At 35.4% G+C, this 24,693-nt stretch overlaps 1 protein-coding gene across 1 annotated transcript in view; it reads left to right on the top strand.

Annotated features, from left to right (window-relative positions):
- LOC137397624 (WD40 repeat-containing protein SMU1-like) overlaps positions 1–19,416 on the top strand; it is a 32,186-nt gene extending 12,770 nt beyond the window's left edge. The window contains exons 6-12 of the mRNA XM_068083918.1: positions 4,906–5,046; positions 5,401–5,496; positions 10,666–10,793; positions 13,262–13,363; positions 14,318–14,510; positions 15,884–16,036; positions 19,066–19,416. Coding sequence (XP_067940019.1) covers positions 4,906–5,046; positions 5,401–5,496; positions 10,666–10,793; positions 13,262–13,363; positions 14,318–14,510; positions 15,884–16,036; positions 19,066–19,164 — 912 coding nt within the window. The 3' untranslated portion in view covers positions 19,165–19,416. The remainder of the gene's footprint in view (positions 1–4,905; positions 5,047–5,400; positions 5,497–10,665; positions 10,794–13,261; positions 13,364–14,317; positions 14,511–15,883; positions 16,037–19,065) is intronic.
- Positions 19,417–24,693: the final 5,277 nt, after the last annotated feature.

The following is a 24,693-nucleotide window of genomic DNA, read 5'->3' on the forward strand; positions in this document are numbered from 1 at the left end:
TTCTCTGATGTAGTCATGACAGTTTGGTTGTCTTGTCACGTGATGTTCTTACGTGAATTGAAAGGCCAGTAAAAAGCTCAATATAAACTTATCGTAGCACTAGTTTATGACAAACACTTCGGGTTTTACCGAAGACCCCGTATCAAATATAGATGCTCGCTACTTTACAGTTTTGTTTCGGCTTGATCTAATCGTCAAGTCGTAATTTTATCATGTGACCCAATACTTTGCAAATAATTTTTGTACCACTTTTCGATTATCACAGGTGACCAACAGACTCGTCATGATTATCAGACAATGATATGTACTCCTTCGAGGTAAGGCTAAAAAATTAAATGAATTTTTATGGTAAGTTATAAGATATCACTGCTAAAAGCGATAGCATTACAATGACGATAAAACAGACGCGTCAGAACAATAGACATGGTTGTATTGAATGTGTGAAGTATATTTGGGAAAATATTTCGACGAATAAGGTTGCATGAAAGTGTAAACAGAAACCATCTACCACAACTACGTCACATTTGAGTCATTTTGGAAAGAGAATCCAAACTACGGCGGTCTCGTGTGGCTGCGATTAACTGCTCGTTTTTAGCTTTTAAGCGCTTGTAATCACATTCCCATATATTTTTCACCTACAACACAACAGAGTAAGACATGGTGAATCTTTTGATATCAAATAACTGTAATGTGAATTTTGTTGCAAGTCAACCTTTAAAGCTAAGCTTTAATATGTATTTTTAACTATTTTACTAAGTTTTAAGTTTTATCACTTATAAGTTTCTGTCTTCACTTTCACTATAACTTTTAGTGGACCTGTTTAAAACATTTTTCAACCTAATTTGGCAAAAAAAAACCGAACTAAAGTGTATGCTGCTTTAATCATGAAGTATATTTTTGTTGGCAGGTTAAGAGAAGTTGTCTGACCTTCCGTTCGGAGAGATCGCGACTCCAATTTTGCTATTGGTTTTGAAGGGAAACTTACCGTTTTACTCACAAGAATCGCTGAACTGAAAAAAATCAGTCATTGTGTTTCTTTCAGGCGTGTGAAAATATTTTCGGTGTACAGCATTTTGACATTTTTGTTATTTTGACATGTGTAATAAGCCTACCGATTGCCAAATTTAAACTCGGGGAAAATTTTGTTGAATTCGTATGGTGGAAAAAGATTTGTATGGTGAGGTGAAAAACTCATCATGTTCCACTTCGTAAGGTGAAAAAATTGTATATCAGGGTAATCGTATCCTGAGGGACACTGTATAAGGTTATGACAAAATTTCTCACTCTGAACTCTAGCGGCTTTTTAATTGCTGACCAAACGAGGTGGTAAATTTTTCACCGCAGCATCTAAATATGTTGGGGCTCATGTTGGTGTCTCTCGAGGGTGTCAATCTCCAAATAAGGTCAGCTTAAATCACAATAAAACTTTGCCAAAGAGAGAAAGTCCACAGATGACATCTATGTAAAAGCCAATGATACTGATAATATGTACATAGCTCACGCCGTTTGACACCAATATTAGCTAGATAAAGTGAAAGTCATGTTATATAACATCCAACTATAGCTATTAGTACTAGTTGATTTAGATGGTTTTCCTATGACAGAAACACAATTAGATTTTGTGAAGTTATCAGAAGGAAGTACTATATCAATACCAATAATGTTTAAGGTCTACTACCATCAATACTATTCCTTCACTCTAATTAACATGACATATCGAGTAACCCACACAAAAACACAGACGCTGGGCATAGTTCCTCTAATGAGTTTATAGCAATACATAAGCAGTTGCACCTATTTGGACAGAATTTCAATGAAAAACCTGAAAAACAAAGTATCAACTGACCATGTATACTGATTCCACACATGAAACTTTGGCTATTGATACATTTTGCTTAATCAGAACTGGAGTACATGTCTTATCTTCTCAAATGTTTATTCATGTCATAAAAGGATACTTTTGCCACAGATCCAGTGGATCATGGTTTTTTGAACACCAAATATGCATTCTGATACTCTTACGTATAGGTGGCTAGCCTGAGAGGCTTGATGAGTCAACTTTGATGAAAAAGAAGATGAAAATTAATCTGGAAAATGTGTTCTACCATACAAGTTAACATATTACACTTGAAGCTTTCTACGCGCATAAGAAAGAATTTGGGAAGTTTAGAGTGGACCATTGGTATCTACATAATAAATGGATCACAATTAATGGCAAATCTATATATAATTTTTGTTTGTGTAGTGTATTCTCATAAACCTTTCAATGTGAAGTTCTTTTACAAGTGCTTGTAAAGGGCCTACTTTAACAAGGAGTGAATGTAAATTATGTCATTTGCTGCCCTGTTGCTGTAAATAATCCAGTTGGGGATTGTTTGCAATCACTGTGTTTCCATGACTCATATGATAGTCATTTGGGGCTGTGCGCCAATGTGCGCTGTGTTAATTTGCTATCGAGCATTTCAATGAACATCTGTACGAAGTGCATTTAACGCCAGCACTTGACCCCATAGGTCTAACATAGTATAACCCCATAGTATAACCTAATTAATGACTCAAAAGCTACGCAGTCTTGTCACGCTAAGCTTAAGCCGTGGTCACACGATGGCTGAACCGACTTAGGTTTGATTCGGAGGTTGTTTTTCTTCGGTTCGGCTAAGCCACATGTCACACGGCATCCGAAGTCACTTCGTTTCGTTTCCTAGATACCATACGCATGGAGACAGGACACTGTTTCATTGGTAGTATTTATGTATTTGAGCTAAATATTTCTATTGTGAACAAAAAACTTTGAGGAACAATTATAAATTATAATTACACAGCAGATTTATCAGACGATTGTTCAGCTGCTCAAAATAAATCACTGGATACAAAGATTTTGCCAACTCTTCCCATCAACAAAATTATATTTTTGTTAACATATGAATGTTTTTCTATGTTGAGTACATGACAAACAAAAACAGTCTTTATCATAGTACTGTGGTTTTACATAAATAAATCAGTCAACGATTCTTCATCAGGATGAGTATGACACATTACTTCTATTCTACACAAAAGAAAACCACAACTATCTTCTTACATTTATGCAAAACTTGAGTGCAACATCTTACATTTATACAACACAATCACAAGTCCGGGTGAGCCTTGTCATAAATCTTCATGTGGTTTATTTAACGAAATAAAAAGATCGTTCCATGTATTTTTTGACTTGGCTCACACGCACGTAACGAGTAATGTGACACGTGCTCGCTAGAATTTTTACCAGCCGATAAGAGCAAGGGTTCAGCCACGAAATTTTGAGCAAGACTCAAATGGTTCATTTCGGCCAGAGATGTCTTCAGCCGACCAGTTTACATCTAACTGCGATATCGTTTAGTTCGTTTCGGCTTTCGTGTGACCACCCCTTTAGCAGCAATCGTTCGAACTCGCTTAGCTTGCAGATTTACGTTGCCATGATGCGGTTAACCGGTGGCTTGGCTCAAATTTGTGCATCATGGCACCATGGAAACATAGTGGTTATAGGATTTTATGTTGTATGGACAGTAAAATGTATGCAAAGTGCCTAATCTCTTCAAGGATCTCCCTAAACTCACCCCTTTGGCCCTTCCAAAAGGGAAAAAACTAACCTTAACTTTTTGATTTAATGACTGTACACTGTAAGAGTGGTGTCTGTCTGTCCATCCATCTGTTGTCATTGTTAGAGGTTAGGATAAAATATTGCTTTCGACGGGACTCCAACTCGCGACATTCATCTAGTTATACTGAGACTCTAACACCTGCACCATTCGATTGCCTCTAAGTAGTTGTGAATACTTGTGCAGCTACTTATTCTCTGTGCTCTATCTGCACACATGATGATCTCTCACGGTGCACTAGTCTGCCAGGTTAATATTATATATAATAGATATAAAGCCAATGCGTCGTTTTCTCTCCAAAGTGTGACAAAAGAGGAAGTGATATTTTTTAATGTTAACTGTGAGATGCTTGTTATTCAAATCAAATTTGAAAATTTACACCAACTTAACATTTTATGTTGTATGGAACTTTTTTATATTGTACGCACCAAAAACTTTAAAATCATTCTTTACATTATGTGGATTTTATGTTACAGAAAGTTAATATTATAGGAGCATCTACTGCACATGATCACAAACACACAAACACATACCCTCTACAGTCTACATAGTGTAATATGAAGGTATCATCAGTGAAAACAATGAAACCGCTCATTATTGCATGGTTCATGAGCAATGTGTCATAAACTTCAATAATTGAATTGCCTTGATCAATCAACAATCATGATAGTTCTTGGCTTTATAACCCGCTTTATTATCAACTAAATAAGTGATAAACAAATATTCTCGTCTCCCTCCTCGTGAAATCCACTAGTTCCTCGAAGCGCTTATGCTGAAACTCTAGCAACAGTTTAATTATGATGATGCTACAAAAACTATACAAGCAGATGAATGCTCTAAAATATTGGTTTTGGCATGGCAAATCTGTTTAGAGCACTTTACAAAGCTGTTGTAGTTGTTTAATAATACTCGTCTATGGGCTTCATAAAAATGCTTCATTTTCATCAAAATAGTTATTTCACTTGAAAGTTGCAAAACTTTCTAGTTTTTAATCCGTTTTTTTTCCGTGTAAAGTCTCTAATAGCCAATAGAATGTAATTAAACCTTAAGTTCCTACAACATTCATGGTTGTTTCCTTGCGGTGAGCTGCAAACAGTGATGATATTTTTGTCGCATCAACCATAAAAGCGATAAAGAGCAGTGTGCGTGTAAACGTTAGTGTCCTCAAGTCATAAGGATTATTGTGTTTGATTTAGTTAGAGGCTGTTTTCCATTTCCTCTCACAGGGTTTGCCAGGGCTTCTTCATGTACGTCTATGCTTGTATTACAGTTTGGACAGAAGTCTCATATAGAGTCAGCGAGGTTCTCCCCTGATGGGCAGTATCTTGTAACAGGAAGTGTAGATGGATTCATAGAGGTTTGGAACTTTACAACAGGCAAGATTAGGAAAGATCTCAAATATCAAGCGCAGGTTTGTTCTGTCTTCTTGTCTATCTCTCGGAGTTGTGCTCTCATTATTTTGTGTTATGATATAAGTGAACAGCAAGTTGTGGACATTGATATGATTGTTATGAGTTAAGTTTGTCCAATCCCGGCTGCTGCAGGGAACAATGTTCTGATTAGTTTTATTTTTGATGTCTCAAGTCCTCTCCTTCAGATGTAGATAAGAGCATCGGTTTCCGATTTCTTGCTGTCGGATCGAAGGCATTAAAGTATTGTGAGCACTGATAACTGCGTATGAAATCCCTGCAGACTATAGCTTAATTTCCTTTTCCTCACTCGGCCCTCCATATATTTTGGTATAGTATTACTAATATTGTTTTAGGACAACTTCATGATGATGGATGCCGCCGTACTTTGCATGGCCTTCAGCAGAGACTCAGAGATGCTTGCCACTGGTTCGCAGGATGGTAAAATCAAGGTGAACTCAACAAGCTATGCTATTTTGAAATTAATACAATTCAGGATCGGTTGTGTTCGATTTTAAAACCGACCCTAAATCAACCCGATGATTTAGGGTCGGTTTTTGAAATTGACCGAATATAGACAGTCTGAGATCAGTTTATGAACAGAATCAGTGCATGAGTGACTTTTTCTGAAACCACACAGATAATGATGTAAAATATCATGTTTGGACAAATGAGAGTAGATGTGGATATTTAAACGCTTTTCAAAGGCTTTAGATAAAATGGGGAGTACTGAGATAGGGCGGAAATTCGATGGGTTGCTATTATCTCCTTCTTTAAACTATGGATTAACCATGTTTCCATGCCAAAGGAAAACAGCCATCAATCAATATTCTGTTGAACAAATCAGTGATATCAAATGATATCACTGATTGAATATCAGATAATAACAGATAAATACCAGTCATCATGATTTAAGCAAAAAGATGATGTTAGCAAAAACTATTCTGCTTTGGTATGCGGAATAAACATTTTTTACCGATTTTGTGCAAAAGGTAATTATTCCAGTCTGATGGCAGAAGCTAACATCAGGAAGCTTTGTGTCCAGTCCAAGCAATGATATTTACGCCAAAAAAAGTTATGAATGCTATTACCCTGACAGTATGGTGTACTGTGAGAGGTTGACAGTTATTAATACTATTACCCTGACAGTATGGTGTACTCTGAGAGGCTGAGAGTTATTAGTGCTATTACCCTGACAGTATGGTGTACTGTGAGAGGTTGACAGTTGTTAATACTATTACCCTGACAGTATGGTGTACTGTGAGAGGTTGACAATTATTAATACTATTACCCTGACAGTATGGTGTACTGTGAGAGGTTGACAGTTATTAATACTATTACCCTGACAGTATGGTGTACTGCGAGAGGTTGACAGTTATTAATGCTATTACCCTGACAGTATGGTGTACTGTGAGAGGTTGACAGTTATTAATACTATTACCCTGACAGTATGGTGTACTCTGAGAGGCTGAGAGTTATTAGTGCTATTACCCTGACAGTATGGTGTACTGTGAGAGGTTGACAGTTGTTAATACTATTACCCTGACAGTATGGTGTATTGTGGGAGGTTGACAGTTGTTAATACTATTACCTTGACAGTATGGTGTACTGTGAGAGGTTATCAGTTACTAATGCTATTACCCTGGCAGTATGGTATACTCTGAGAGGTTGTCAGTTATTAATAGTATTACCCTGGCAGTTAGCCAAATGCCTAAGTTTGAATCCCATACATGCAAATCATTTTTCCCAGCATCCATCCGTGGCTTTGGATGGAGGGACACGGCTCTTATTATAGTGAAGGCTAGCGGGAAGCCCGGCGTTGCATGGGTATTAAAAACACCTTATAAACATGAGAGGTAATGCAGTTGCCTGCCATTTTCTCTTAGCCTGGCACCAATGATATTGCCATTAACCCATTCAGGACTAATTAGTTATTGGTTGACTGCTCCCCCAGCCCAATTAATTTTTCACTAGCCTTACAATTAAAATAGAGCTACACAAAATTGAGTATAACTAGAGTTCTTTTCAAAATAATCTTGATTTGTTTTTTGCAGCTTAACAAAGACATTCCAGGCTACAATTTGATATAAATTTTTGTGCACCTTTACAAATTCTACTAACCATAATTTCTAATCATTCTGTGAACTTTTTTTGATTAAAATTGTTTTTTATGTTTCATAGCAGCTCACAAGCAGTTTTTGGTACTGACATTGTTGGACCTATGTTAGATTGATAGCAAACTTTATCAGCAGCAAATAAAAAAAGATCTCTCAATTTCAAGCAATAGAACAGGTGTTACTAGCTTCTAACCAACACTACGTCACTGACAGTTTTATCAATTATATAATCAAACAATTTGTTAATTTTGTATTGAAATGCATTGCAGAGGTTATTATGAATATATTATGCATAAAAAAGATACTCAAATTACCAGCTAACAGACAATCAATCACCAGAAAAAAATAGGTGAAAAATACAGTAAAATATATTGTAAAAAATACAGTAAAAATGAATATGCATGAAAACGAAACAATATATACATGTATAATATGGGTGTGTTCATAAAAAAATGATGACACGGTGAGAGTTATTTGATGCCAACTACACATGCATATTTGCTCCCATTATAAGTTAGTTGATGCAGTATTCATCAGATATTGGTGTTGAAGCACTAGGCATCATCACTCACAAGCACTTGACTGTCTTCACCTTCAAGTAGCAAATATGATCGGTAGTAAGCAACCTATTTGCTTTCAAACTTCTCATACAACCTAGAAAAAAATTGTGCTTTAGTAGCTTTTCAGGGTAAATACTTGATAACAAATTGAAAATAAGTAGTCTACTGCAGCTAACAATTGGTAATACAAATTGCAAATATTTTTTGATACTGTAGATATAAACACAGAAAGTCATGAAGATGATTACTGTGGTAAGTCTCCCCTATCAACCAATATTAGAGCCTAGTGGTTGGGGCTAGTTCATAGTAGATGTTGGGGCTGAGAACTATATGTTTGACTAATTGTGGGTTGAACAATTGGATATAAATGAAATAAGCAATTTTTATTATCTTGTTGTTCTACAAGGAAATCATAAAACTATTATTTATTATGGGGTAATAGAGTGATGAGTTCATGCTGCAAAAAGATCTAAATTTTATTGGATTGAAAATGTTATAATGATGTGTATCATGAAAAAATCCATATCTTACACTGTTAGAATAAAGTTTGTTAGAAATTCACAAGAAAAATTTCGGCTTTTTATCGTTTTTTTTTCGGTAAAATTCTATAAATAGCCACATAAAACTTACCTTCTTCCATCAGAAAATTCTCATTTTCTTCTTGAACATTACTTTTGTTGCTATTTTCTTCCCCTGAGCTGATTATCACATCTAATTCACTTAAAAATTTTGCCATCGTTCGGATAAACTTTTTCCGAAATGGCGCTCAACAAATTTTCAAAACAGTTGATATCTATCTCGTAATTTGTTAGTTAAAACTTTCTTGTCCAATCACATATTTGGTATCAAAATGATGCCCAGACTCTTAAATTTCGTTTGGTGAATGAATAAAACCGATGTACCTAAACAGCTAAGCAATAGAGCAAATCAAAGTTTAACCCGAAGACTTCGGGAACGGGCCCTGGAGAGCACAACTCTTCCCGAAGTGATCGGGAACAGTCCTGAATGGGTTAATTGTTATTAATTGTTAATTATTGCTATAATGCCATTATTGCTAATGGCTAATTTGAGTAAGCTTACTAATAAGAGCTAACTACTTGCTCTCACAATTGAGCCTACATAAAGTTACACTTCCGTGACGATGCGCCATCACATTGCATCGTAACTGAGAACGATAGCGATTTTGCACCCATATAACGACATATATCGCCTAATGAATCCGTCAAGCTCGTGTGGCTTAATTTGTAAGGGATCGGACTCGTAAACGGGAGTGTCCGAGATGATATCTTATGCGTTGCGAATTTTTCATTCCAATATGCTAACAGCTATAGCTGCACAAACACGCATACAAACTGAAATATATATATATATATATATATATTGCGAGCGTTGAAGCTAGCACTGGTGTGTGCATAGCTCTCTCTGAATGTTAAGTGCATTTAAATACTGTGTAGTAAAAGAAGGACAGACTGTTCTCATTAATATTTTTACGTCTTGCTCTTTGTAACTCTCCAATCGACACTTGATAGCATGGAGATAATGCGAGAGCTGAACATGCCAGTCTGAAGTCGTCTGCAGCTTTCTTTATTCAATAGACCTATCTATAGTGCTACAAAGAATTGAATTACATTTTTGCTATTGTTCATGCGGCTCTTGTTTTGTGATTTGATGCTAAAGGGTTGCAGTTGAGGCTCAGATGCCTGCAAATTTTTATCGTTTATTCACAAAACAAGAACATTGCATGAAATGATAGCAAAATATAATTGGAGTAGGACTAAGCCAATGCTAATGCGTTTAGGCAAAGATGATACGCGCATTAGCATTGGCTTAGTCGCATCTCACCTATTTAGATTCCTAGATTGTTTATCATACTTTTAAAGCAAATAAAGTTGATGTTCTTATGGTTTTGGTGTATCAGCATGATTCATAAATCAATATCAGTATTGACTGCCTATACACAGCCTGTGCCAGCCCTGCAGTTGTGATTTTAAATACAAGCACTTGTGGAATGGCGGTGCTATGAGAACTGCTTATGTGTCAGTGTTTCGGTTCAAACTGTTTGGATATATTTAATACCTTCATCTTTAGCACCTGAGTTACCTTGTCACTCTTTACAAATGAGCTGTGCTTATAACCTGACACTGCAGTAGCACCTGAGTTACCTTGTCACTCTTTACAAATGAGCTGTACTTATAACCTGACACTGCAGTAGCACCTGAGTTACCTTGTCACTCTTTACAAATGAGCTGTGCTTATAACCTGACACTGCAGTAGCACCTGAGTTACCTTGTCACTCTTTACAAATGCGCTGTACTTATAACCTGACACTGCAGTAGCACCTGAGTTACCTTGTCACTCTTTACAAATGTGCTGTACTTATAACCTGACACTGCAGTAGCACCTGAGTTACCTTGTCACTCTTTACAAATGAGCTGTACTTATAACCTGACACCGCACAGTATTTAAAGGTGAAACTCAGAATTACATTAGATTTTATCAGAAAGTATTCTTCAATCAGTTGCGATTTTTATTTTTGCGGTGATTTGAGATTCTTAAAACATCTAGATGTTTTAAGGTTGAAATTGATAAAACCTTATCACGGTTAAAACGCTCAGAAGATAAATATGTGCTGAAATGACGTCACTAGTTGCTCTGCCTGTCTCTCTCTTGTTATTGATATCGGTTATTGAGTTAAGTTGTAGCGTTACACGTCTCTATTCTGTCGGTCTCATTGCAAAGATACATGTCATAATCGCACTTTTAATTGATTTTAGGGTTTTAACCGTGCTCAAGTTTTGTTGACTAATCCTGAAACAATCTGACAGTCAGATCACCTCAAACATACAGAAGCAATCTCAAATGATAAAAAAATAGTGATATATTTTGATGAATTCTACTAAAATTTTCTGTAAGTTTATATGTAAGTCAACGCTTCTTTTGGCAGGTTTGGAAGGTGGTGAGTGGACAGTGCCTGCGGCGGTATGAAAAAGCTCACACCAAAGGGGTAACATGCGTTCAGTTTTCCAAGGATAACGGGCAGATAGTGAGTGCCTCCTTTGATCAAAGCATAAGGTAATGTGTTTCCCTTGCTGCTTACGGTTTTTCGTCGCCGTCGTTGAGCTTTGATCATATAATTCCTTTGGCTGATATAAATCTTTTGTTACCGTTGATAGATGAGTAGTTCAAGGGCTAGTCAGATTGGTAGGACACTTGAGAAAAGAGTTTTCTAGAACGTTTTCAAGCTGACTACCAGTGAGTCGCTTTTTGGGAGAAAATTTACCTGGCGCTCTTTAGTTTATGAGGCAATTCCGGTTTTGATCTTTCATTGCAAGTGAAAGACTTGATTTATAATATATAATAATATATAATATATTTATAATATAGCTGGAATAAATAACAAAAACAATGATCTATAGTCTAATGACGAGTGAATCCATGTAATTCCTAGAGGCTGGTTCACATGTTGTAGCTGTCCTCTCAGCTATTATTCATTCACTATGTGTGCCGCAAACCAAAGTTATCACCGAGGCAACGCAGAGCCATATACAGTGAAACTCGGATAACTTGCCCTCGGATAGCTCGAACACATGGGTAACTCGAACGGATTTGTTTGGTCCGTTCCCATGCAATGATAAATGGCTTTATATAACTCGACCCTAACTTCGTTAACTCGAACAGTTTTTTTGCCCAATGGCTACCGAGACGGTTGTTATCGCTTTAGAATATCACTTAATTCCAAGCCATAGAGATAAACAACAACTTTTAGTAGTTCTTAGGCATCATTATTACCACTATCGGCAAAATATTTTCATTAACGACTTTTCTAAAGGTTTGCAAAAAACCAATTTTTACCAAACATCTGCTTGGGGATAGCCCTCCGCAAGCAAGGAGAAGCGAGGTAACCGGCAGATAAACTTTAAGAAAAATCGGCAAAACTGGTTTTTATTAAAACGCTCAAAAGAAAAATATGTCTTTTTTTCTGAGAGTTTCAACCGCGATCAGGTTTTGCCTATTTTAACCCGAAAACGTCCTGGCAGTCACATCACCAAAAACAAGCAAACGAATCTCAAGTAATAATGGAAAATATTTATACTTTCTGATAAAAATTGTTAAAACATTACATGAGAGGTCCCTTAACTTGCAACAAGCAATCAATGCTTTTGATTTATATATAGTTTGTATATGTACTGATAAATACAATAATACATGCACTTGTGACAGTGTTCTCATAACTTGAATGCTCTGATAACTCAAACGCTTTCTCTCGGTCCCGTGAAGATCGAGTTAGCTGAGTTTCACTGTATATTTGACTGAGCAATATATGCCAGCAAATATTTCAACTGTCAAAGTTTTCTGACAATTTGCCTAACATCAAAGACAGCCTGTTCCATGTGCACTTGTTCCACGGAGATTAACTATCGCGGATTATTTATTCTATATTTCCCTTCATGCTAGTTGCAGCAGGGCTTTTTCATCACTTCTGAGGCTGAATTATATGAAGCTAAGCTCGGGACTATTTGCTAAGGTGAATGTGGATGGATTTGTTATATCCTGAACATGGTTAACACAGACGATCACTGATATATTGTGAGATTAAGGAGGAAATATGGTGATATGTGAATCAGCCTTTAAGTTTTATCATGATTTGGTTATGTAGAATTTGCCTAACGAATCACACACCAGGAACCTGTTAACTGTTTACGCCCTCATTGTTTCTTGTAGCAACAGTAATTGGGAATTCGGGCATTTGAAGCACTTGAAATCTGACAAATTTATAGAAATCTTTGTTATGTGGAAGGGAATTGGCTTATTGCCAAGAATGTGTCAACTATAAGTCACACCATTTATTCGAGATGATTGACTAACCATTTCACTTTTTTTCTTGCATAGCATAACTTTGAAGAAATTTGTTTGAAATTAAATTTCTGTCAATTATGTATGTAGGCCTATATAATTTCAAACAGAAATTTTTGAAAATTTATGTTTGAAATTAATAACTATATAATAATTAAAAAAAGATATAATCGTATCACATTCTCTGATTGACAAAAATACATTCGAAGATTGGTAAAAGTCGCCATTTGTCAGCCTTTTATCAGCAAGGATCGAGTAAAAGTTGGCAATATAATTGTTGCAATACAGTTAGAAAGATCAGACCTTTGTCAAAATATAGTTTATGTAATAAAATAGAGTCAATTGTTCCAAAAATATAGCCAAGGCATCACAAATCAGTAAGTATTGTTGGAATTATTTTCAATGATAAAATGTTTTGTTAAAAACAATGCAAATAACTGAACTAAAACCATGAATATGTAATCAATGCTGCCTCCAAATGGCTGCTACAGTTTTCGTATTGTTCATCAATGCACAGCGAGAGACGTCATGAACTCAATTAGTGTTCATATCGAGCCTGTGAGGAGTCATGGATCGACTGACAAATGTCGCGACTTTATATTTTACTAAAGTTGATCGTTCGGAAGGTCGATCACATGTTTGTCGTTGACGGCGGCTGATAGAGTTACTATTTTGTGTCATTTTAGGATCCATGGACTGAAATCCGGCAAGTTACTGAAAGAGTTTAAAGGTCATATGTCATTCGTTAATGATGTCTCATTCACCCAAGACAACCACTATATTCTAAGGTAAAAATTTCGCTTAACTCGCGTCTAATGTTTGAGCTACGAAACTTGAGTACATCTGTTATGTATCCATTTTAGAAGTGTTGATATATACTTACTACCTTTATTAATTTCCTGATTGAACTCCAACGCATTGATAAGGATATGTTAGTGTTTATTTACATAGCAACACTTGAGCCTTTCACTTGCTACTCATGATGAATTCTTCAGTACGTTATGTAAGTTGCCAATTGGGTGACACTGCTTTATCACTTGGCTGCTGATGCAGAAGCTGATATGCATTTAATACTTGTGCAATTTATATTCCTTTATCCTGTCATGTTGGGGGCGTTCTATTTAACTGGTAATGAACATCTTAAAGCTCTTTTAGTAAATCCATGCATTGATATCAGCACTATTATCATCGCCTGATCAGTAAGTGTTTCATTGCTTTTTAATCTTATATCTATATATATATATCTATTATCTATATATATATATATTTCTCAAAGTATGTCTGTCGTATGTGTGTAGGTTTTTCGGCTATAGCTATTATTAGAACAGCTGAGCTGGACAACAATGCAGACTCAAAGTCATGGCTTACCGTCATTGGAAGCCTAACCTTATTAACTAGCTTAGTGGAATTTTCCATTGGCAATATGCCAGGCTACTAGCTTGAAAGGTACAGTTGTCTGACAAAGTTTTAAAACCTTTACAGTTGTTTTTATTTTTCCCTTAATATATTTCAACTACACGACACACTTCTCTCATGATATGTAATTTGAAAGTTAGAATGGCAAATGTTGTTATACGTTAAATACCAATCAATTTTCTCTTCATAGACTCTTCTATTACACGGGCAACGCCGGGTGGCGCAGCTAGTATAATACATATCTAATAATTTGTGAAATTTAATTGATTGTTGTTTAATATTATATATATATATATATTAATTGGGGAAATTATTTACACACGCAGCGGGAGCTCAGATGGTACAATTAAAATGTGGAGTCTCAAGTCAACGGAGTGTACATCCACATTCAAATCCCTGGGGGGTACAACAGCCGCAGATGTTCCTGTGCACAGTGTGCATATTCTACCCAAAAACACCGACCAGTTTCTCGTGTGCAATAGGAGCAACACTATCTCCATCATGAACATGCAAGGGCAGGTACGCTCACATTTACTATCTGATCTACTTGTCTGGAGTCTATTCTTGTTACTCAGTGTAGACGATTCTCGAGTATTTAAGACCCTCCATTTAGTCGGATTGCAGTTAGACGTCTACATCGTAAAATTACTAGTCACGACATTTGCTTTGTACATGTTTGCTAAACTAGTCATACATGTATATGGGAAAAAATATTCCAATGAGATTGCACCCCAATTTTTCTCATTCATTCTACAGCCAAAAACCTACAAATTTCTTAATAAATCTAATTAATTACATGAGCTATTAAAAGAAAAGGATTAAATAAAATTATTTAAAACATGAAGAACAGAAGTTAGATCAACAAAGATTGGTAAATGAAAACTTGCTTTTATTGTTTTTGTTCCTTAGAAATACTCAAGCCGAAGTGTCTCTTAATTCATTTGGACTGCACAAAAAACACTTTTCCTATGATATGAAGTTTAAACGTTAGAATGGTAAATGTTGTATATGTTAAATAAAAATAAATTTTCTGTCCAAAGACTTTTTATTTCCCGGACATTCAGCCACTAAAATTAAAAAAAAATATTTGTACTTTAGTGAAATTTAAAAAAATTATTGACCGAAAGGGGTGGCCATCATTCGTTGCAGTTATTTTAAAATGAGTTGTGAAAGGTATATCTCAAAGAAACTTACTAGAAGCTTGCCTTCCTCTCAGCTCTTTGTATTTGTTGGGTAGTGACCTGTTTCATTATTATTATATAAGTACGCTGCCCTTTTGCTGCCACGGTCTTGCCTTTCATTGATTACCGTGAATATCCCCACACCCTTTGTCACTGATTGGTCAATAAAGCATGCTCGAGTATCACCTAATTTTCAGCATGTGCTAACCTTTGTTTTTTGTATATATTCAAATGTTTCTATTGAGTAATCATGGCGTAAATAGAAAAACAACTAAGCAATGAGTCAGCGTGCCCTGTCTAAACTGACAGCTTATGTAATACTTGCTGTCATACACCCATCGCTACGAAATGTTAAAAGTCATGTTAAAAGGTATCTAATATGGCCTTGTAAGTAACTATTCTTAGCCATGGTATGCAGATACGACATACGCATCAGGTGCATACCAAAGAAGATTACCTAGAGGATTAGTAGGCTTTTTTGTTATCAATTTAATAGCATCTAAAAGCGAAAGGTCAAAAGTTTACGTGGTTCAGAGAGCCTCGCCCACTTATGTGACTGATCCTTGTAAGAGGTTGTTCCCTTTTACACCTAACCAGTTTCTATGCTTTTGTATCTCGCTAACTTTTTCCTTTTTTTAATCCTACAAGTTTGTTCCATTTCACTTCTGGCCACGCATATTCTCTAATTGCTCTCCCCGCTCGTTGTTGTAGATCGTACGGAGCTTCACAAGTGGTAAGAGGGAGGGAGGAGACTTTGTCTCTGCCTGTATCTCTCCCCGTGGGGACTGGTACTACTGCGTGGGAGAGGACCTTGTTCTCTACTGTTTTAATGCTAAATCTGGCAAACTGGAGCGAACTCTTAGTGTGAGTATCTTCTGTACCTAGCTTGGTTTATTTAGTGCTCTCAACTCCATTCTGAAAGTGCTTGTATAACTTCTAAGAACCTCGCCTTCATCGGCTACACTGGTCGGCCAATAATGTCCTTTTCCAGATGTTTCACACAAAATTGCTATTTTTTGTTTTCTGCCAGTTGACCATTAAATTTAACCCTACTAGAAATTTCCCTGTTATTCAGCCCACGACCAAAGTGATATTGGAAAAAAGAAAAGGTACTGATGGTTGAGAAATGCAATATTAGCAGTCAAATGGCACTGCAGTGCAATAGGATAACTGCAATGATACCTGTAATGTACTGGGTGTGGGTGTTATTATGTACAACAAACAGCAATAATGAATGGAAAAGATTATATGTTTATATCTCTCCCCCTGCAATAGGAGAAATGCAATATTGGCCAATATTAGAAGTAAAATGCACTGATATTATTAGATTAACCAATATTATTAATATAGTACTTAATACAGTAATAATAGAAAACCAGTGCACAATTTTGTTTACATTTCAAAACGTCATAGCTAACAATATCAAGAAGTTGTGATATTTATATAGTTTTTAGAAAATCTATTTAACAAAACTATTTAGAAAAAATATTAACAGTAACATATTGCCCATCATCGATGTTGTTAGTGTGACTATAAGACTTCAATAGTCATCCAAACTTATAATTAAATATTGTAATAATCTCATAAGAATCGTTAGAAAAAAATATCATCGTCATTTCCTTTACTTTCACTGCTTTGGACATTAGTTAGAATACCAGAGTACTCAAAAGTGTCCAAAATATCAGTTACTTTGAAATCGGCAAAAAAGAAACAATTATATTTCAGTACTTTTACGATACTTACAGAAACCTTTGGCAATTCGACAATGCTATAGACTGGTGAAATGTGCACGTTATTTTTTCGTGAAATGCGGACGACTTAGTCGTTCTATTCACTGTCGCTCGGCATTTCATTTGCCGGTCCCAATTTTGATAAAAATAAGGCTTGGCAAGTTTTAATAACGATTTTCGGCCAAATTAATCTGTCTATTTGTGTATAATCCGATCAGATGGGTAAGTTTTAAGATATTGTCGACAATTTGCAAAGACTTGGTAACATATTAAATAGGTTTTTATGTGTTTTGTATCGTTATTATACTTAAACGACTCCATTGAAAAATGGTTAAATTTGTTGATGAGATTTCGGTACAAGGGTTTGCGACGTTGTTGATGAATAATTTTCGTGAGTTGTGTGCACACGCATTTATCATAAAACTCAAACATTTGCTCCGCTCGTGTTTGGTCGTGGGATTATGCTATTTCTATTAGCTATTGTAACTGATCGGAGTAATATTGGCCGTCTAGAAGAATGTGTTCGCTCATGCACAAAATCACACTATTTTCTGCTAGACTGAAGCTTTGGATGGTTCACCCTTTTTATAGTTCTGAATAATTCATGTGAAACTGCTGAGCTCTTAAATTTAGTAGTTTTATTTTGCATCCATTTCTTTTTCTCAAAACTTTCAATCGATGTTTTGAAACAACCTTTTTTAAGAACAGTTTTCAATTGTATGACAACACTTTTATCAACCTAGCGGTTACCAATTTGCAAAAAATGGATGAAAGCTGTTCTCATGAAAATGTTGCGATGAAACATTTGAAGACCTCTACAGAAGAATGATCAATGTCACATTTTCTCAAAATTCTAGAGTTATGTTCCCTTAAATAGTTCTGGTCACAAAGTTTAGTCTCTAACAAACTTTCAGCAAAAATTATCAAGGTCCAGAGATATTCCTGCTTGAAATAAACTAGCTCTTTGCAAAACTCATCAAGCTCCAAGGGCTACAAAGCAATAGCGATCATTGTCCAGTCACATGATTACTTTCAGCCAATAGCAACGCATGACTTGTTTAGAAATTTCCAACTTGAAAACGAGCATTTTTTGTGTAGGTTTTCTATGTACCTCCTGAGTTAGAAAACAGAGAATTACTTATGTTGGTGACATTATAGCTAATTCGCATTCATATTTTTGTGATTACACAAATAATTAAAGTTGCAGCACTGACTCTGATGGTGGTGAAAGTAGTAGTTTTGTAAAAGTAAGGAACATTGTAGAGGATCGTTTTAGCTTTGTAGCAATCGTAGCTTCACATGGCTTTAGCAATGCACAAAGTATAGATACATTGAATTTTTGGCGCAGTACTATTTGTTAACATGTCGGCAAAATAAAATATATAACAAAAATGTTCTAGATAGAGTTTGAAGTTGAAAAAAATTGTACATATATCATGAAGCAGAATCGGCAATTTTTGGCAAAATGGCTGACAGTAGGCCGATAGCTACATTTCTAATGGATGGCAGTGAAAGGGTTAATAACTTGATACAATGAACAGAGGCAGTGGATATGAAGGGAAATATTCGAAGAGTACTCGATAAGCCAAAAAAGGTGTGCGCAAAAGCGTGTAGTGTAATGCAAAACAAAATATCACAGTTTTTCTAGGACACTGTCAAGAAGTTGTTGTTGTAGTATTGTGACCTGTTCATTTTTGTTTGGTTAAAATTTAGATGTTAGAAACTCCATATTTTACTGCAATATAGCGTTTAAAATCAGAATATTATAACATTATCACCTAATAAAACATAATGCGTGGAGAGTTGTCAATGATTTCCAAAGTAAAATGATCAATGTCCGTGTAGTGGTTTTAACTTAGGCCATGTTGTACCTCACCAAATTATTTCTACAGCTTTGTTGATCACATTCCCAGGTAACATCTTTATTGACCAATAACTTCTATGATATAAGTTGTGATTCATTCTAAAAAAAAGTTTGTAAACTTTAAAATGGCTATATCTCAAGTTTGAACAATTGTGACATTGATCATTCTTCCGTTGAGGTTTTCATTTGCATCGGCCTAATTTGTACTGATCTTCTAATGTGGCAAAATGGCATGACATTGAAGAGTTGTACGTGTCTCAAATAGCTTTTGTTTAGTCTTCACATAAATCTTTTTTCAGGTGCATGAGATGGATGTGATAGGTATCTGCCACCACCCGCACCAGAATCTTATTGGAACTTACTCTGAGGATGGTCTGCTAAGGCTATGGAAGCCGTAAACTTATGATTTGATGGTCGCCATAATAATGTTGACCTTGTAAATAGTTTAACCGTCGCTGGCAACAGACCTTTCGTAGAGTTTAAAATGATTATCCATATTTGATTAACTCACTTTGGAATGCCTATATAATTGTGTCATAGCTAGCATGGCTTTTATGTGTCAGATGAAGGATGTCTCTGTTGTTCTCACCCAGTTCTGTGTTGTTCTGGGTGAATTATAGCTTAGAGCTAAATATGAAACTTGAGTACTATGTTTCTAGTCTTTGTATCTTCAGAAGCATTAATATCTACTTACCACCTTTTATTAATCTTCAGAAAAACTTCAACACATTAATAAGCGACTGAAGGTGTTTATTTACATAGCAACACAGGATTGCTAGTCATGATGAATCCATCAGTACATAATTAGTCAATACGATGACACTGGTTTATCACTTATGACATATTTTCATTGATACTCAAAGAAATTGATTATAATCAATTATAACATACATAGCTGCTCGTTCTAGCTGTTGAAAGTCTTCTTAAAAGGTTGTGAAACAGCTAAGTGTCACAGCAAATCAAATCAACAACAATTTTATGCTTCATCCAATTATTTGGAAGCATTCAAACAGGGAGAAGCTCACTAGAATGTATAAGAACAGTCTAAATTTGAATACGATCAAAGAGCAATGTTCCAGATATGGAGGTAACTGGGGTACTACGGACTAAGAAGCAGACAACGGAATGTCAACATTTTGTCCAATTATAAACATGATTGATTATAATTATTCAATATAATTATTATTATTACAATATTATTATATTGTCCAATGTCCATTTTGTTACATGTAAGTTCATACAATGCTACAATTTATGAATCTGCTGGTGCATAGTGCCCCACCCAAGGTTATCATGGACCACTACCCAGCATCTTGGACACGTACAGCAAGACATCATTTTTAATTCCTTTTCAGTATTTTAGTTCTATGCTTTTATCGAAGATGTGAAGCGGGTAACTTAAGATACATGAATCTGGCCAAAAGTATGCTATTAAGATTTTAAGTAAATACTATAAAACACTGAGAACCATTTTAACATGGAGAAAGAGTGAGAAGATACTATCAAGCCATATTATTATCTCATCTGCTCTGGCATCTTACAAAAGTGGTGCATGTCAAGCAATCTTTCCCACACTCACAGTCCTTGATTGCTTCAAATAACCTTCAACATATAATAAGTTAATAACCATTCAGGCTTCTTACAAAAACGATATCTACAATTTCTATATTTTATAGAAAATGAGTAGCGAGTAAGGAAAAGTGGGAAACCTGGGATTTCCCCATACTCACCATCCTTGATTGATTCACAAGATCGGAACATAAAATAACCATTAAGGCATTAGACGCGGCTAAAGCATAACGTTATCTGTTTTACACCCAGCTTCACATTTCTAGCTACAATGTTAAGGTGAGCTATTAATTAACCTATATGACAATTTCTCTGTAGCTACTAGATATTTTATCTTAGCATCTAAAAGTTTACATTTATTACCTTCATAAGGTACTGATAGACTGTCGAAATAGCAATATTTGTGCAAGCACTTGGATGAGCTAGCAAATATTGTAAATTAAAACTAGGAGATAAAATCTCGAAAAATTAACTTCTGTAGTAGGGTTGCTGCAGTGACGGTAATAGATTTTGTTATAAGAATGCCATCTAACTTTGACTATCACTTTTTGGTAAATGCAATCTGTACATGATTATTCAAACTATTGACATAAGCCCTGACTGTTAAGGCCATTTCCCAAACTTGGACATAGTTTAGTCATGGCATAAAATTGAAAGAATAAAAAATGAATGCATTTATCCTGTATAATTTAGCAGTCAACTTTTGCAATCTCATGCATAGCTCCGCGGGTGAAATTATGCAATAGTAGATCATTTATGATGAATGCTTGATATGTCTTTTTGAAGTGGGCTGTACTATTGTAGTGAATTGTCTTGCGTGAGTGAACATACCGCGAAACAGTGAATGCCATGGCGTTCTATTTTTCAACCTTTCCCCAATTTTTCCAACCAACCTCAGTGGCGCTTTGTTAGAGGTGACATTCAGAACTTTAGGTATTTGTAAACAAACACCAGCTTGCCAGCCTTCACCACACCTAGACGATTTCTCAACTTGCTGTGAACCAGCCTACATGATGAAAACACACACTCAACACTAGCAGTCAGAGTTATATCATCATATTTATAGATTTTATACTGAGCCAGAATCCTTTGAAGCTATTCATTGAAAGATTTTTACAGACAATGATGAGATGAGTTACTCTGTCATCTCAGTGTAATGTGTTTACAAATCTGTTTCTGGGTGTCAGATTGTTCAATTCAAAATCATGGACTATGAAGTTCAAAGGGTTTTCAGCAGGCTGGTCTTCCAATAAGGCAATAAGATATAACAGTTTAACATGAGATGAGATAATCAGGTTAGGGAGATAGTACTGGGATGAAGGAATACAATTTAGATCTGAAAAACTCTTCTCAACTCAAACACTAATTAATTGGCCTAGCGGACTCCAGCCAATGTCACCTCCTTGGTCTGGCTGTCTTTGTTTGTCTGTGTTGGGTAAGCCTAATAGGCCCCTATGCAAGTTTTTGATGATTTTAAGTGTTATTTAGCATTTTTGGACTGTTAGCAATAGTAGTTAGGTGAAAACGGAATGATAAAATGAATGTTTTTCAAAAATATCGATTTTTTTGACCCAAAATATCACATCTATCGGCGATATATATCAATGATATATATATATATCGATGATATATATCACCTTGATATATATCGATGATATATATCAAGCGATATATATCAAGCCAACCCTGGACTTCAAATAAAAGATGTCGTTGTATTTTTCAAATACCTCATCAGGATGTTGAGAAGATATATTTAAACTTTTCACAGGTGAAGAGAATGTCTCCTATATTTTGCACTCTCCTTCGATCGGTGCGACATTAACTCTTTTGGAGGCAACAAATTGCTAACATACCTCCAACTAGTGGTAGATTATTTAAATATATACGCATGACAAAGCTGATAAATGTCTCTACCGGTGGATATCTATGGCCTACAATTAACCTACAATGATCTTATACCCCGAGTTGCCATTTGTTGAAGTTTTTAAGTTTTTCATTTCATTTTAAATTTCAAATAGGATTTTCATTTTATAACTATATTTACAAGATTGCATAAAAACTCATTGCATTCATCGATATGTTTGATACAGCTCAAAGCTAAAACTGGTTTTTTATGTGCCATAGAACATGAGTACGAGTATTGATCTATTGTAAGTTGAGTTCAGATTACCGCAATCATACCATATATATGCGGATTTGTGAGTTTTATTATAATAATAATCTATCAAATACTTTAAATATATATTCAAGAACCAGTAATATAAGCATACCATAATTATAATACATGTGGCAACCAAAATTAACATTTTAAAACAAATATTAACATTTTTAAAACAAAAATATTAGCATCGTTTGCTCGGCCAGTTGCGTTCTGATTGTTGCCTTCGTTTGAAACCATTTCATATTTTTCTGGCGGTTCGATACCTTCCACCGTTTCTTTTGACCTTAATTCCTTTTCTGCCCAGTTGAGCTAGTTGATCTTAGCTTCCTAGCAACTTTTTTAGCAGAGAAAAACATTTTATGCGATGCCATTTTGAATAGAAATTTATAACTTGAATTTTGGCTAAAAATTAATTAACTAATAATCTGAAAAGGTTTATGATAACTTTGTCGTAGAGACCAGCAGATGGAATACGAAAGTTTAGTAATAAAATGGGTGTCAAAAATAACCCTTTATCCAGTTAACTTACTTTTGGTATTTTTGCAGAATTTTTATGTGTCGGTTTTAATTTCCAGCTCATTTTTCTCATCCCTTGTAAAATTGTAGTTTTCAGAGAATTTTTTGAGATTGTATGCTAAAAGTTAGTTTTATTTCAAAATATTTGTATATAGAGATTACAATAAATCATCATGTGGCATCATCTGCAAATGCATATAATGTTGTAAAAGTACTGCAACTACATATAATAAATAATTTTATCCAAGATTGTAACGTCTCTCATATTTTCTGTTTTTTTTTATATGATCTGATAGTTGGGTGGTAAGCATCATGCATACAATACTCACTTCTACACCAGATCATCCTGTTAATCATTGTAAGTTTTGAGATTTACTTCAGAAATTGGTAGATGTCTACGGAATGCGAGACAACACAAGTTTGCATGTGCCCTTTTATTTGACAGTGTGAAGTTTCATTTCTTTGTTTGCCTGCTGCTACTGGACATCATGTCATCGCCTGCAGAAGGAAAAAGTGTCTGGCAGTGCAGCGGTAAACAGTCAGAGTATACTTACCTTGATTGTTAGACCGACAGAAGTCTTACTGATGGCTGCTACTACTTGATCCGCTTCGCACAGTACAGACCTGGTAATGAGGTCTGTGATGGAGTAGAAGTTGGGTCTAGAGATGAAGAGAGATGTAATGCTGACTGTCCAGGTATTTAGCTTACAGTTTCAACACCATCAACACCTTCCTACGCCTGGTTAGACAAATTTTGTAAATGGGAACTGTTATGCGTCTGCCAGTACTTTTTAACGGACAGAATAGAGAGATCACTGAAATCAACATAAAGTGAAGGAACACACTTTGTGTAGCAGTATACTTTAGGCATCCATATACACTTTCTTTCATGTATATTGCAAACATGCTAACTCAAAGACCTTTTATCATAGTGCGTGACAACAATTGGCTTCCAGCCAACTTTCAAGTGTCACTCATGATGGAATGATGAGTAGAGCTTAAGATAGCTGGTAGCAGATTTACTGAATTTTCTGCACACATAACCTTTAGAGAAACATGGATAATAAACCCATAAATAACAATATGAAGTTCTATGCGTGACAAAAGTGGTTTAGTGTCGGTTTACACGATTGGCTGGACTAGTCTAATCCTTGAATAGTCTTGAATATTACAGTGATGCGCAGATTTATTCACTCATAACCTTTTATAATCTTTCTATGGTTACCCACTTTGCCTCTGTCTATGCTGTTCAGCAGGCAACAAATAAAAGTGACTAGGTTTTGAGCAGTCATGTTAAATAATGGCGTATTGGCTACCTTCTCTGAGCTTTCACTTATTCATGAAAAGAACTTCTTATTGGATATTTATTAAGTTCACTTAGCCGTTCCTCTTTCTATTGATTTGCTCAATAATTAAATTTTATTGCCCTTCGAATATGTTTTGTGTCTTCATGTCTATATGAAGGCTAAATATGTCTATATATAATAAGGCTAAATATGAATATGTCTTCATGTGGCTAAATAAATGCCAGGACAATATTGACTGGGGAAATCACTATCACTTAGTTAGCTTAGACCAATAAACTAGAGTGAATACATGCATTATTTGTCTATTTGATAAACAAGGGCAAGACTAATGGTTAATGCCTTACTAAATTGAAATTTAGTAATTTTTCAAACTG

This window comes from Watersipora subatra, chromosome 5, assembly GCF_963576615.1.
Source record: "Watersipora subatra chromosome 5, tzWatSuba1.1, whole genome shotgun sequence".
Taxonomy (NCBI): domain Eukaryota; kingdom Metazoa; phylum Bryozoa; class Gymnolaemata; order Cheilostomatida; family Watersiporidae; genus Watersipora; species Watersipora subatra.